Raw genomic sequence first — 14,810 nt, 5'->3', positions numbered from 1 at the left:
ATCAGGACTAAATAAAAATGATGGCCCGGGTTTTCCTTTTTAAAAAAAATCATTCCTGCTTATCTCCTTTTAGTGCCCCCCCCCCCGTCCTTGCATTCAAAAAGGATGGAACTTACTTGTTATTTGTTTTCCCCTCCCATCTCCTCTGTTCTGAAATCCCCCTTTGTGCTTCTTTGCTCTTTCCATGTCACCGGGGTGGGGGGGGGGTGTTTCTACCGGTTTGGCCCGGTTCTGCTGAGCTGAGAGCAGCGATGGAGCCGCAGAGCCTGCGCCAATTCTCTCCACCGCTCTGCTGTTGGGCCCACCTGCCCGCCAGGCTCCCATACTCACCTTTATGTCCTGCTTTTGAAGCGCAGCTGCTTTGCGTGGCATAGAAGAGTGCCAGGTGGCAGCTGCTGAAGCGACCGGGAGTGTGCAGGCTTGGAGGAGGTGAGTCGGAACACCTCTGCACCTGTGCGAACACCTCTGCGCCTGTGCAAACACCTCTGTGCCCGCGTGCAAAGCGTGCCCACCAAGCCATGCCCACCAAACCGGTGGTGAAGCTTTTCGACTCCCACCACTGCGTGTCACCCAGTTTCCATTCGTAGAGTGGTTTCATCTCTGGCCATGAACTGGGGAATCGTGTGAGCTGCTCACCGATCCTCAGGAAGGAGGGTAGGATTTGCAAGGCCTCTCCGAGACGGCCTAATCTCCAGACAGGAGAATAATATCATCATCATCATCACCATGGCAGTCTGTGTCTTGGTCTCCATCCTTCTGTTCCCTTGTAAGCTTCTCCTCCTCTTCTCCCTCCCACCCCTGATGGGGGGAGAAAAAAATCCCCACTCTAATCCAATTACACCAACCGCGTTAAGCAGTATCTTAATGCAGCAGACTGCTAAGCCAAGAAGGGCAGAACAGAGGTAGAGTCTCGAAAAATATGCCAGTCGAAATGCTGTAAGGCTGACAGTGCTAATTCCCTCTAACCTTTTCCACCTTGGATGCTTACAGGTATAGATTAACAGAGTTGGAAGGGGCTGTTGTAGTCCACCTGCAGCCTGCGGAGATGGCAGCAGAGTCGGACAGTGGGGAGGGACATGGGCCAGTCCGGGAGTCTGGGGAGGACTTGGACGAGGGTCCTGCGTCCGATACAGAGATGGGGCCAGGGCCATCTGGGAGTTATATGCTGACTCCGGAGCCTTCGGAGTCTGGAAGCAGTGAAGCAGAGGAACAAGGGGATCCTGTTCCCAGTGCACACGTGCGCAGAGCTGCCAGAACAATTAAGACAAAAGGGGCGACTTGGGAGTAAGGCTTGGAGATGATTGGCCCCTCCCATAAGACATAAAGGAGGAGCAAAGGGACACGAGCCTTTGCAGGAAGCAACTTATTCGCTCTGTTCAGATTAAACCTTGAACCTGTGTGTGGACTTTGTACTTTGTTTGGCTTTTTACAATTCATTTGGCACTTTAGTTGTTGGCAGCAATTCAAAGGAGATAAAGGTGGGTGCTTATCTCGAGAGACTGCTTGGGACTCATTACGGGCTGGGAATGAACATAATTCCCAGTTGTTGAAATAAAAAGAGGGTTGTTTGGACTAAGCATGTACTTAATTACGGTCTCAGGAAGCCTTGGTTACAACAGGGGCCTTGTAGGTCATCTGATCCAAATTTTGAGTAGTTCCGAGATCCGGCAAATCCCACCTCTGACTGGCCCCGCCCCCAACTATTCTCCACCTCCCGAGTCCCAGCTCATTGGCTGGATCTTCTTTTGTTGCCCTGTACAGGAGAATGGAGCTGGAAAGCAGGTTAGTGGGTGGTGAGGGAATGGGGATTTTGCAGTATCCTTCCCCTGCCCTGCCCACCAAGCCACGCCCACCAAGCCAAGCCACACCCACCACGCTAAGCCACGCCCACAGAACAGATAGTAAACAATTTTTGAATCCCACCACTACTTCCCATACCTTTTCTTTCTTATTTCGTGAGGCGATCCAACCCCCCCCCCCCGGTGTATATAATGAGGCGGCCACATATCTCATATTAAATATTCCACTTCTTTAATTATTTGTTAAATCTGTTGGGTTGTTGTTGTTCTTGCTGTTGTTGACTGGTTTCACACGACGACACGATCCCGAAAGGGGAAGGGGAGATGGGACAGAAAACAACGACCTGACATTTGTATGTCCCCGCTCCCCTGGCCTCCCACCTTACAAAGAACATAAGGGTTGGTGGGATGAGTGGGGCAGGCCCAGAGCGATCAAGCCGCCTTCGGCCCACCAGGGGTGAGCAGATGCCTTCCCTCCTGCCCCCACCCTCCATTTTTAGAGAGGGGGGTGCTCTTTGGAGGGAGGGGGCTATGGCTGAAGTCGCAGGCTCAAGAAACAGGAGCGCGCCTGACTGAGGGGAGGGGGCAAAGTTAAGCACCGGTGGGAAGACAGCCCGAAACGTCACCCCCTCCCCTGGGTCAGTTACGGGCAACCACCCGAAGGCTGTCTTGGTCTCTGATAGGTGCAGGCCCCTGGAGGGAAGGTGGCTTAAACGGCGGCCACGGTGCTAGCAGAGCAAATGTACATGCAGAAGTAAGAGGTCCCACCCCGTTTAGGTATTCATTTACACATCTACAGAGTCAGACCAGAGGGGAGTTAGGGTCTCCAAAATCGGCCATTTTAAGACTCGCGGACTTCAACTCCCAGCATTCCCCAGCCAGCGTGTCTCCCATTCTGGGAGTTGAAATCCCCAACTAGGGCTGACTGGGGGGGATTCTGGGCGTCCACCAGACGAGTGTGATAAGTCTCCATGCAATGAAAGACGTAGAGAAGTTTGGAGACTCCCTGGCTTCAGGGGAAGAAGAACGAGAAGAAAAATAAATAAATCCCGCTGCTTTTTCGTCTAAAAACGAAGAGTTTCAGAGGAGGTCCGGGGGAAGCTTTGCCGGGCACAGCTAAGCTAACCACGGCTAACCTCTGTCTTTTCTCATTTACACACGTACAGGTGCACGCACAATCACCCATACACACCCACCCACGTGCACACAGGGGTAAGGAAACGTGGGGGGAGAGAACACATTGGCACGGCTGGGGTGGGGGTGGGGGATGAGGAGAGCAGGAACTCAGCTCCCCCCCCCCAATATAATATCTTACTAGCGCTAACCGGGTCAAAACCCTTCCCCCTGTCGTCCCCCCCAAAGCCCCCCCCATCCTTGTTAGAGTCTCATCTCCGAGGCAAGTTGTTTCGAAGTGGCTGGTCCCTTGCATTCAATCCCAGCTCCGGAAGGAAATGTTGAGGGTTGGATGGAGTTAGATGTTTTGCAGAGGTCAAGAAAGAGTGACACGCACACATATTTCCCACCCCCGTGGCATTTTTCTCCCCCTCCCCGCTCTCTCTCTCACACACACACAGAGACCCTCTTCCTATAGCTTGTCTCTAGAAACCGAAGCAGGATTTGGCAGAGAGCAGAGGTGGGTGAGAGGTGGAAATGGAGAAGGTTGGGGGTGATGGCGGGTGTGCGTGTGTCCTTCCCTTGTGTCCACAGACTGGGACAGGCATGCAGGACAGAGGACAAGTGAGGTGTCCCATCTGGGGAGGGAGGGGGCTGCGGGTGGGGGGGTGTAGCTGGGCAAAAAGGAATGGGGTAGGAAGGCTCGGTTGGTTTATTTTTATTTTTTTTCCTCTGTCCCGGCATGTGATCCTGGCGTTGCCATCTTTCATGGTCATGGCGGGGGGGGGGAGGGCAGGAAGGGCGGGGGAGCTAATTTGGGAGGGTCAAGATTCCCCCAACAGGGGAGGCAACCAGCAGTGGACACAGGAAGAGAATCAGTAGTAGGTCTCTTTCTCCACCCATCCTGTAAAAAAAAAAAAAAAAAGGAATATCCGTTAGGTGGTGCGTGGCGGGATGGCCGTTCGATGCCACCACCACCGCCAGGGTGGGGCTGCTGGGGGGGTTCGCAGGGGTTCGGGAGAGCCTCTATCTAAGATTCTGTGGAGTTCGGAGAACCCCTCAAATCCCACTCCTGGCTGGTCCTGCTCACCCCACCCTGCTCCTCCCAGGAGCCCCCATGTGGGCCGTTTTGGATGCAGGTCAGTGCATGGCACACACGGAGGCTCGGGGAAGGTGCAAAAGGGGCATCTCGGAAGTTTGAGAAGGCCAGAAATGGGCCTGTTTCCAGCTTCCGGAGAGCCTCCGGAGCCCAGGAAGGCCATTTTTGTCCTCCCGGAGGCTTGGGGGAAGCCTCCGGAGCCCGGGGAGAGCAAAAACACCCCACACACACACACCTTGGTGCAGGAGGCCAACTAGACCACGCTTGCTATGACCACGCCCACCCAGCAACTGGGCAGAGAACCTTTGCTAACATTTTTGAAGGCCACCACCCCTTTCAAATAGGACCCAGACCCCTCCTGGCTGTTTCTTCCAATCTTTATTTATAACACACGCCCTGACCCCTGGATAAGAGGACGAAAGTAATGCAAATAAGGACCAGCCAGTTGGGAAGAACGGGGGGGATAGCTGAAGACATTGCCTTCGGTTCTGCACGGTGGATAAGGGGAGCTCAACCCCTGCCCTTGAAACGGAGCCTTGCATTTGGAAATAAAGGGAGGGAGAAAGGAAAGAAAGAAGGAGAAGGGAGAAGAATGAGAGGAAGGGGAGGGGAAGGAGAAAAAGAGGGGAGGGAAGAAGGAAAAGGGAAAAAAGAAAGAAAAAATATGAAGGAAGGAAGGAGAGAGGGAGGGAAGGAAGTAAAAAGGAAAAGAGAGAAAGAGAGGGAAGGAGGAAAAATGGAAAATAAAGAAAAAGGAGGGAGGGAGGGAAGGAAGGAAGAAAGAAAGAAAAAGAAAGAAAGAGAAAGAAAGAGAAAGAAAGAAAGAAAGAAAGAAAGAAAGAAAGAAAGAAAGAAAGAAAGAAAGAAAGAAAGAAAGAAAGAAAGAAAGAAAGCAAAGGGAGAAAGGGAGGGGGAAAGAAGGAAAGAAGGGAAAGAAAGAAAAAATAGGAAGGAGGGAGGGAAGGAAGGAAGGAAAAAGGAAAAGACAGAAAGAGGGGGAGGGAGGAAAAAAGGAAAAGAAAGAAAAGAAAGAAAAAATAGGGAGGGAGGGAGGGAAGGAAGGAAGGAAGGAAAAATGAAAAAAAGGAACAGGGAAAGTAAAGGACTCAAAGTGCAGGACAATAAAGGAGAGTCATTTAGTTCACGAATTCCTCAAAATAAAAACATACTTTGCTTAGGAATGTCTGCAAAATGACCAATAAATGAAAAAAAATCTTGAACTAAAAATATTTTAAAGCCCCAGGATTGACAGCTTCTGTTATGTAGGCAGGGATCTTTCTGTGAACCTGGCAGCCCATTCAGCCCCCACCCCCACCCCGCAGCCATGCTCCCGGGCCCCCCTCTTACCTCCAGGGTTACGGCGCAATATGAGTTTACGGATTTCATCATACACAAAAATGACGAAACTGTACGGAAAAGCACAGAACCACCAGCTGGGCCTGGGGAGAGAACGCAGACGCTCAGCCCAAGAAGGTGAGGGCCCACCCAGCCCTTTAGATCCCAACAAGTCGCCCTCCCCCCAAAAAAAATAATAATAAAAAAATAAAAAGCTGGTACTCACTTCAAAGGATACATTCTGAGAGCCACATCCATACCGGGGCAGTAGGACAAGAAGGCGGCTAAGGCAGTCTCTTCAAAGAGGCCGAAAATGAGGATCTTGTTTCTGAGAAGTGGGGAGAAGAGATGGAGAGGGAGAGGAGGGAATGGATGGATGGAGGATGGAGGGAGACAGGATGATATCAGATGGATAGATGGAGGGATGGATAGGAAGATATGGATGGATGGATGGATGGATGGATGGATGGATGGATGGATGGATGGATGGAGATAGGATGATATCGGATGGATGGATGGATGGATAGATGGATGGATGGATAGGAAGATATGGATGGATGGATGGATGGATGGATGGAGACAGAATGATATCAGATGGATGGATGGATGGATAGATGGATGGATGGATGGATGGATGGATGGATGGATGGAGACAGGATGGTATCAGATGGATGGATGGATGGATGGATGGATGGAGAGATGGATGGATGGATGGAGAGATGGATGGAGAGATGGATGGAGACAGGATGATATCAGATGGATGGATGGATGGATAGATGGATGGAGACAGGATGATATCAGATGGATGGATGGATGGATGGATGGAGAGATGGATGGATGGATGGATGGATGGATGGATAGGAAGAGATGGATGGATGGATGGAGAGATGGATGGATGGATAGGAAGATATAGATGAATGGATGTATGGATGGATGGAGATAGAATGATATCAGATGGATAGATGGATGGATTGATAGGAAGATATGGATGGATGGATGGATGGATGGAGAGATGGATGGATGGATAGAAAGATATAGATGAATGGATGTATGGAGATAAAACGATATCAGATGGATAGATGGATGGATAGGATGATATCAGATGGGTGGATGGATGGAGATAGGATTATATTAGATGGATGGAGAGATGGATTGATAGGTTGTGAAAGGAAAAAAAATAACATCGGCACTTAGACAGGCTCTGAATCACATTAAAATTGGCATTGCTGCACAATCCCCATCACCCTAGTACCTGAATGGGCCACGCCTCCCATCAAGCAACACACTTTCCTCGCACATTACGGCTGAGTCCCCAGATGTTCAACCAAGTCAGAGAGAAAAATCTAGGAGCTACCTTCACCCAGCACTCTACGCCTGGCTATCTATCTATCTATCTATCTATCTATCTATCTATCTATCTATCTATCTATCTATCTATCTATCTATTGCCATTCCACTGGACTAGGTCGATCCTGGCTTTGGGTAATCCCAAACCAGAGTTAATTCAGTAACCGAGTTAGAGACGTTCTTGGAACCGCAAATTGCAGGCCCAGTTCCATCCTGGAACAGCCTATGGCTCCCAGTGAGAAGTCTTGATGCTTGCATATAGGGATTTTCGCAATTTCTAAATTACAAATAAATCCTAAACATGCGTAGTTTGATAGGTAGAGGTGCCTGCAGCAAAGTGGGATGGACAGATTAGGATAAACCCCATCCTGCATTGACTTCCCTGCGTAAGCTCCTCTTCTACGTACGCATGTCACACACTGTACTGTGTAAGGCAGGGCTTCAGTAGTGACGTCGTTGTATACCAGCCCCATGAAAGCATCTCTTATTCCTTTTGCTTGCTGGCAAAAACCAGACCAGGCAGCCCAGCTGGCTTATTTTCTGGCAGCAATTGGCAATTACAATTTTACAATCTTTTTGTGTCTTTTTTTTGAGATGCCTAATATCACAAGGTTGAGATGAACACCTTTATCATCATCATCTTCTTCATTTAAAGACCCCATAATCCCTTGTGGGGGTGGAGTCCGGGCAACTGAATGGAGCTAGCAGAGTGTTTTTTTTTAGTGGCCGGATGCCCTTCCTGTCACCAATGCAGAGTTTTGTTCAGCAGAGATATTCTCGTGCTCAGAGAGAGAAGTATCTGCCTCTACCTAGGATCGAACTCACAGCCTCCTGATTGTGTGAGGCGAGAACTCCATCTGTAGGCCACTGCACCACTCCAGATAGACACCTTTATAAATTCAATAAATAAACAAATGACACATTCCTGAAAGCAGAACTGGCTGCAGCCTGTAAGTGCATCCTGTTTTGTTTTGGGTTTTTTGCTGGCAATAAGTAAAACATTTTAAAATAAGTTTGAATTTTCTGCTTAACTTTTTTTTTTAATGTTTCTGGCAATCAAGCTAAGTCATTTAATTTCATGGACTAGACACCCCTGCCCTTAAGATTTGGGGATGATTCCGCGTCTTGGTTTTCTTTGGCAAACAGGAAAGTCATGGGGGTTATCTTTTGCAACCCTTGGACAAGCCAAATAATTGGGGAAGCCAAATTCACTTAACTATGTTGTCGAGATTCCGGCAGTTACTCCTATTAAATCATGAGCCTCGAGCCATACTCCCAAAACTAAAGAAGATTTATGGTCAGGCATTTACCTGGGTGTAGCCAACTCTGAGATATGTAATTCACTGTCACCCTTGATCCTGCTTCCCCCCCACACCCCTCTGGGTGTATCATCCAATGAAAAACGTCCATAGCCAAGAGTCATCAATCATGCTCTCCAATTAGACTTTTGCGCGGCAGAAGCTTCAGCCATCTAATCAGTCTTTGAAGAAAATATGAATGGAACATACTTTCAATTCCACTCTGCCACCTGCTCTTTGAAACTCCCCCCCTTCTCTCTGTTGTCAACTATAAAACGTGTATACAAAATGTTTTATGAGTTGACATATGTTATTAACTTAACAACTGCACTGATTCACTTAACAACAGTGGCAGGAACTGTCGTGAAATGGGGCAAAACACACTTAAGAAATGTCTAACTTAGTGACTTAATGCCCTAGGTAAAAATCCCCTTATTGTGACGAGGCCAGCCCTGCCCAACCCATCTCCTAAAGTCAACTTCTGAGGCCATCCCACCAGGTTGCCTGGACTTGACTCACCTGTTTCTTTGGCAAACAGGAAAACCCAGCAGCCCCCATACCTCATGCCTTGCTGGAAGACGGAATTCCTTCTGGTTTTGCAAATAATCAGGTCGGCCCACTGCACCACCACGATGCTGACGAAGAAGGCGGTATGGCAGGTGAATTCCACCACTTTGCGTTGCTCGTAAGTCTAGGAGGAACACAGCAGGGAATCAAACATCTGCACCAGGGGTGGGATTCAAAAAGTATTACCGCCGGTTTGGTGGGTGGGCTTTATGTGCATGCACACACTTTGTGTGCACACTTTGTGCAGTGCAGAGGCGTTCCAACTCACCTCCTGCAAGCCTGCACTCTCCCGGTCGCTTCAGCAGCTGCCGCGCGGCACTCTACTGTGCCGCGCAAAGCAGCTGCCCTTCAATAGCAGAGGATAAAGGTGATTATGGCGGGTGGGCCCAAGAGAACCGGTTCAATCTCCGCTGCTCATCACCGCTACCGGCTTGGCAGAACCGGGCTGAACTGGTAGAATACCACTGTTATGTATATGTAAATAACATAGTTGGGTTGACAATATATAAACTACAAGTATTATGCTGTGTTCTGGTTGGTCAATTATGCTACAAGTTGCCATAAGAGGGAGCTATAGATCATGGTTTAATTTTATTTCTCTTTTGCACTGATGATCTCTCTTGATACTTATTGACTACGGACCAATACTGACTAACCCTGTTCATTTTGATATTCTGCTGATATCGAAGGTTATTTGTTCTATTATGGTTTGATATTTGTCTGCTGTAAAAGACACGGAACCGGTAAGAAGACTTTATAACTGGATATTTCTGGACTGTTAAAAACGTGTATGACATGGACTGTTTATTGGACTCATAAACCGTTTTCCGTGTGCATATCCTTTTTATACAAGGGTTACATATCCTAACAACCACCACTGATCCGCACCCTCTTCCTTCCTTGCAGAACAACCCACACTCTCTCTCAGCTCAAAATTAGACGCTTGGTGGGGTATCGGGGGAGATGGAAGTTCCTGCTTTTTCCCTTTCTCCTACACTCACTCCCCACAGTGTGTGGCAGCTGCTGCAGTTGTGCTGTTACTTCAGCAAAGGGTCTCCGTTTCAAATTAATCTGAGCGACGTTGGCAATATCTATCGGTCGCCAAGCTGGATCAAGGATAAACTAAACCAAGTTTAGGGATCCACCGTCTGAAGGAACCTCTCAGAATTTGGAATTCTAGTGGGATCACCACTTGAGTGTGAGCCGGCATTGTGCTGCAGCTGAGGAAAAAAGCCAATGCAGTCCCTAGGCTGCATTAACAGAGGGACTGAATCAAAATTACTTGAAGTTTTAGGATCACTTTATAATGCCTTGGTAAGACTATATTTGCACCAGTTTTGGTCGCCACGATATAGAAAAGAATGTTGAGACTCTGGAAAGAATGCAGAGAAAAGCAACCAAGATAATTAGGGGCCTGGAGACTAGAATATATGAAGGAGGGTTGCAGGAATTGGGCATGTCTAGTTTAATGAAAAGGAGGAGTTAGGGGTGATACGATAGCAATGTTCCAATATCTCAGAGCCTGCCACAAAGAACAGGGGGTCAACCTATTTTCCAAAGCACCTGAAGACAGGACAAAAAGCAATGGAGGGAAACTCATCAAGAAGAGAAGCAATCTAGAACTAAGAAGGAACTTCCTGACAGGGAGAACAATTAACCAGTGGAACTGCTTGCCTCCAGAAGTTAATGCTCCAACACTGGAAGTTTTTAAGAAGAGACTGGATAACCATTTATCTGAAATGATATAAGGTCTCCTGCTTAAGCCGGGGGGGTTGGACTAGAAGACCTCCAAGGTCTCTTCCAACTCTGTTATTTTGTAAATTTGTAAATTTCAGAATGTGATTCATTGGTTGGGCTTTTATGATAGGTAAAGGTTCCCCTCGTACATGCGTGCTAGTTGTTTCCAGCTCTAGGGGGCGCTGGTGCTCATCTCCGTTACAACTAAACCGAAGAGCCAGCGCTGTCCGAAGACGTCTCCGTGGTCATGTGGCCAGCATGACAAAACGCCTTCGAAGGCGCACGGAACGCTGTTACCTTCCCACCAAAGGTGGTCCCTATTTTTCTACTTGCATTTTTACATGTTTTCAAACTCTAGGTTGGCAGAATCTGGGACAAGTAACGCTGTTACGCAGCGCTAAGGATTCGAATCGCCGAACTGCCGACCTTTCTGATTGACAAGCTCAGCGTCTTAGCCACTGAGCCACTGCATCCCTGCTTTTATTATAACTCCCGTTAATTCAGCTCTCCTATAGGGCTTACGCCATCTTGATTAAATAAGATGTGCTTTGTTTCCGTAGGCCTTCACATCCCGTGTGACGCGATGTGTCTAAAGCGGGCCCTTCCTGGCCCATCACGGGTTTGTTCTGCATCTGGGCAGCAGACTTGCCAAATTTGGCTCTTACACAACTTCCTTCTCTTTTAGCGCTTGCCAAATACAGTGTCTATCCCTTCCCGCAGCTTAGGGCCTCAGTGGCGTTTAAATCCAGTTCTGGAATTCGATCGCCCTTCCAAGGACCAGCACCCAGCAAATGATGGAGACCAAAAAAGACACAGTTTGAGTGAAAGGTATTTAAACTGAAACCCTGCATAACTCAAGGCATCTGCTGCAGAGGGGAACATCAACCTCTCTCTCTCTCTCTCTCTCTCTCTCTCTCTCTCTCTCTCTCTCTCTCCCCCCTCCCTCTCTTCGAGGTGTAATATTCATTCTCAGCAAAAGACAATGACACAATACAGTCTTGAAAACAATGTCCTCAAAAGATACCAACTTCTTCATCTGTTGCAACATCGCCACTGCAAAATATATTTTCATGAGGCAGCTAGAATCATAAACGTCCATGATCTATTACCAGACATGAAATGAATATATATATATATATATATATATATATAGGCAGAAACTCCCGGAGGAAGAACATCTAAAAACACATCTGGCACCGTGTTCTATAAACTCATCTAAATAAAAACACTTCGCAGGGATTGGATCTCAGCCATCCTTTCTGTAAGCGATCCAGAATGTGGTTCTACCCCTTTCCTCTACTTACCCACTGCTGCCCATATGAATCCTCCAGGTCATTGATTGACCGGTTGTCCCATGTAAGACGGATGCCAACCAAAACAGAGGGCAGGAACCCGTTCTCAGCCAAGATCACAAAATAGGAGAAGAACCCTCCCAGAGCCTGAATCATTCCTGCAAAAGGAATTTTGAGAGTTGAGGAAATCCTTTCTCGACCTCCACAACTGTATAGACTTCTTAGAACTCCCCAAAAAAAACCACCCAGCTTATGACCATTTTTCACACTTACGACCTTTGTAGCACCCCTGTGATCATGTGATCAAAATTCAGGTGCTTGGTAACTAGTTTGTACTTATGACCTTTGCTGTGTCCCAAAGTCATGGGGGTTACCTTTTGCAACCCTTGGACAAGCCAGATCACTGGGGAAGCCAAATTCACTTAACAACTATGTTGTCAGGATTCCGGCAGTTACTCCAATTAAATCATGAGCCTCAAGCCACACTCCCAAAACTTCAAAGGATTTATTAAAAGTTAACATGCCGGCATTTGCCTGGGCGTAGCCGACTCTGAGATACGTAATTCACTGTCACCCTTGTCCCTCCACCCTTCTGAGTGTATCATCCAACAAAAAACATCCATAGCCAAGAGTCATCAATCAAGCTCTCCAATTAGATTTTTGCGCAGCAGAAGCTTCAGTCATCTAATCAGTGTTTGAAGAAAATATGAATAGAATGTACTTTCGATTCCACTCTGCCGTCTGCTCTTTGAAAATCCCCCCCTTCTTTCTGTTGTAAACTATAAAACGTGTATATAAAATGTTTTATGAGTTGACATATGTTATTAACTTAACAACTACACTGATTCACTTAACAACAGTGGCAGGAACTGTCATAAAATGGGGCAAAACACACTTAAGAAATGTCTAACTTAGTGACTTAATGCCCTAGGTAAAAATCCCGTTATTGTGACAAGGCCAGCCCTGCCCAACCCATCTCCTAAAATCAACTTCTGAGGCCATCCCACCGGGTTGCCTGCACCTGACTCACCAATCTGCCCGTAGGCCATACTGATGAGACGTTCATTCACCAGCTTGTCAGTCCTGGGGTTTCGGGGCTGACGCTTCATGATGTCACTTTCAGCTGCTTCGTAAGCCAAGGAGATGGCAGGCACCTGGTGGGAAAACCAAGAATGGAGATGGCACAGATTGCTAGATCACAGGTTTTGTCTTACACCTGAAGGTTTAGCTCAGAGGTCTCCAAACGTGGCAACTTTAAGACTTGTGGACTTCAACTCCCAGAATTCTCCAGCCAGCTGGATAATTTTGGGAATTGAAGTCCACAAGTCTTAAAATTGCCAAGTTTGGGGACCTCAAGGACCAGAATGAAAGATCAGAGTTCTTCGGGCCATTTCCCCCAAATTCTGTGTCTTCTTTTGCCATGCTTTTCCCTTTCCTTTTTTTGACTCCTCTATTCATTCTTTTCAAAGACATGCCAGGGTCAACCTCCGTGAGAAACATGATTCCTTCCCTCGGTTTCCTGCTCAGGTTGTAAATATTAAGTCAAACCCACAGCTAATACACTTAAGCTGTGTATTAGATGTATCTGTCCACAAAAGTTAACAAGAGAATTTTGGTGGTAAGAATTATAGTTCCCAAGATCCTTGAGCAGTGGGTCTTCAAACTTGGCACCTTTAAGACTTGTGGATTTCTTAAAGGCCAAGGAATTCTGGGAGTTGAAGTCCACAAGTCTCAAAGTTGCCAAGATGGAGACCCCAGTGTGAGAAGGTGGCAAGATTCCTTACATGAAATTCAGTTGTGGGACAGAAGGTCATTTAACTAGCCTACAAGTTTCCTTTGTGCTATTTTGATCATATTATTTATGTATATTCCACCTTTGTTACTTTTTATAAATGATTCAAGGTGGTGAATATAACTAATACTTCTTTCTCCTCCTGTTTGCCCTATAACAACAACCCTATGAAATGGTTTGGCCCGAGAAAGAGGAATTAGCCTAAAGTCACTCAGCTTTCATGCCTAAAGCAGGACTAGAACTCACCATCTCCTCATGATTGCCCCAAAGTCACCCACTCGCTTTCATGCCTAAGACAGGACTAGAACTCCCAGTATCCTGTTCACTGCCCCAAATCACCCCCACTGGCTTTTATGCCTAAAGTGGAACTAGAACTCACCACCTCCTGATGATTGCCCCAAATTCACCCACCGGCTTTCATGTCTAAGACGGGACTAGAACTCCCAGTCTCCCAGTTTCTAGCCTGCCTCCTTAACCGTTAGACCAAACTGGCTCTTATTTGCACTGGATTCATTTGCACGAAGAAGCGCACAGTCTCTGTTCCTTGACACCTTCAACCGAAACCGGTCCCAGGCTAATGAAGGACCGAGTTCAGGTTCTGAATCCTGGCACAGAAGGAATCTATGGAGGGCCCCCTTCTACCTGTGAAAAGCCTCGCAAAGAGGAGGCAAAGGATGAAGCGCTTGGATGTTGGAGGTTGAAGGGATGTAAGGGAGAGAACTCACCATATCAGTCCCCAAGTCAATGCAAAGGATAGTGATGGTGCCCAGAGGCAGTGGGATGTTGACCATGATGAAGAGCAGAAAGGGAGTAATCTCTGGGATGTTGCTGGTCAAGGTGTAGGCAATGGATTTCTTCAGGTTGTCAAAAATTAGGCGCCCTGGTGTGAGACAAATGGGGAAAGAATGAGGATCAGGAGAAGTTGCCTTCACATAAAGTCAACCCCAGTCGGATTTCTGCTCCATTGGTGCAATAGCAATAGCCCTTAGACTTATATACCGCTTCACAGTGCTTTGCGGCCCTCTCTAAGCAGTTTACAGAGTCAGCATGATTGCCCCCAACAATCTGGTTCCTCCTTTTACCGACCTCGGAAGGATGGAAGGCTGAGTCATCCTTGAGATGGTCAGGATCGAACCGCTGGCAGTCGGCAGAGTTAGCCTGCAATACTGCATTCTGACCATTGCACACCACAGAAGGGAGGGAGGGAGGAAGGAAGGGGAAAAGGAAGAGCAATAAGCACTTAGACTTATATACTGCTTCACGGTGCTTTTTACAGCCGTCTCTAAGTGGTTTACAGAGTCAGCATAATTGCCCCCAACAATCTGGGTCCTCATTTGACCAACCTCAGAAGGATGGAAGGCTGAGTCAACCATGAGCCTGGGGAGATTTGAACTGCCAAATTGCAGGCAGTTGGCAGTCAGCAGAAGTAGC

The 14,810-nt window shown here is 47.5% G+C and overlaps 1 protein-coding gene across 2 annotated transcripts in view; it reads right to left on the bottom strand.

Annotated features, from left to right (window-relative positions):
- Positions 1-2,009: 2,009 nt before the first annotated feature.
- The window catches only part of ATP1A3 (ATPase Na+/K+ transporting subunit alpha 3), a 63,601-nt gene continuing 50,800 nt past the window's right edge, over positions 2,010-14,810 (bottom strand). For both annotated transcript variants that reach the window (XM_087971127.1, XM_087971126.1), the window contains exons 17-23: positions 14,105-14,259; positions 12,618-12,741; positions 11,600-11,745; positions 8,552-8,682; positions 5,573-5,674; positions 5,359-5,450; positions 2,010-3,816 (exon numbers count right to left, since the gene is read on the bottom strand). In XM_087971127.1, the coding sequence (XP_087827253.1) occupies positions 3,788-3,816; positions 5,359-5,450; positions 5,573-5,674; positions 8,552-8,682; positions 11,600-11,745; positions 12,618-12,741; positions 14,105-14,259 (779 nt within the window). In that variant the 3' untranslated portion in view covers positions 2,010-3,787. The remainder of the gene's footprint in view (positions 3,817-5,358; positions 5,451-5,572; positions 5,675-8,551; positions 8,683-11,599; positions 11,746-12,617; positions 12,742-14,104; positions 14,260-14,810) is intronic.

This window comes from Notechis scutatus, chromosome 8 (assembly GCF_049901735.1).
Source record: "Notechis scutatus isolate UNSWTSFEM ecotype Mainland chromosome 8, rNotScu1.2, whole genome shotgun sequence".
Lineage (NCBI taxonomy): Eukaryota > Metazoa > Chordata > Lepidosauria > Squamata > Elapidae > Notechis > Notechis scutatus.
The sequence above is the reverse complement of the archived record's forward strand: the minus strand, read 5'-3'. Positions and strand labels throughout refer to the sequence as shown.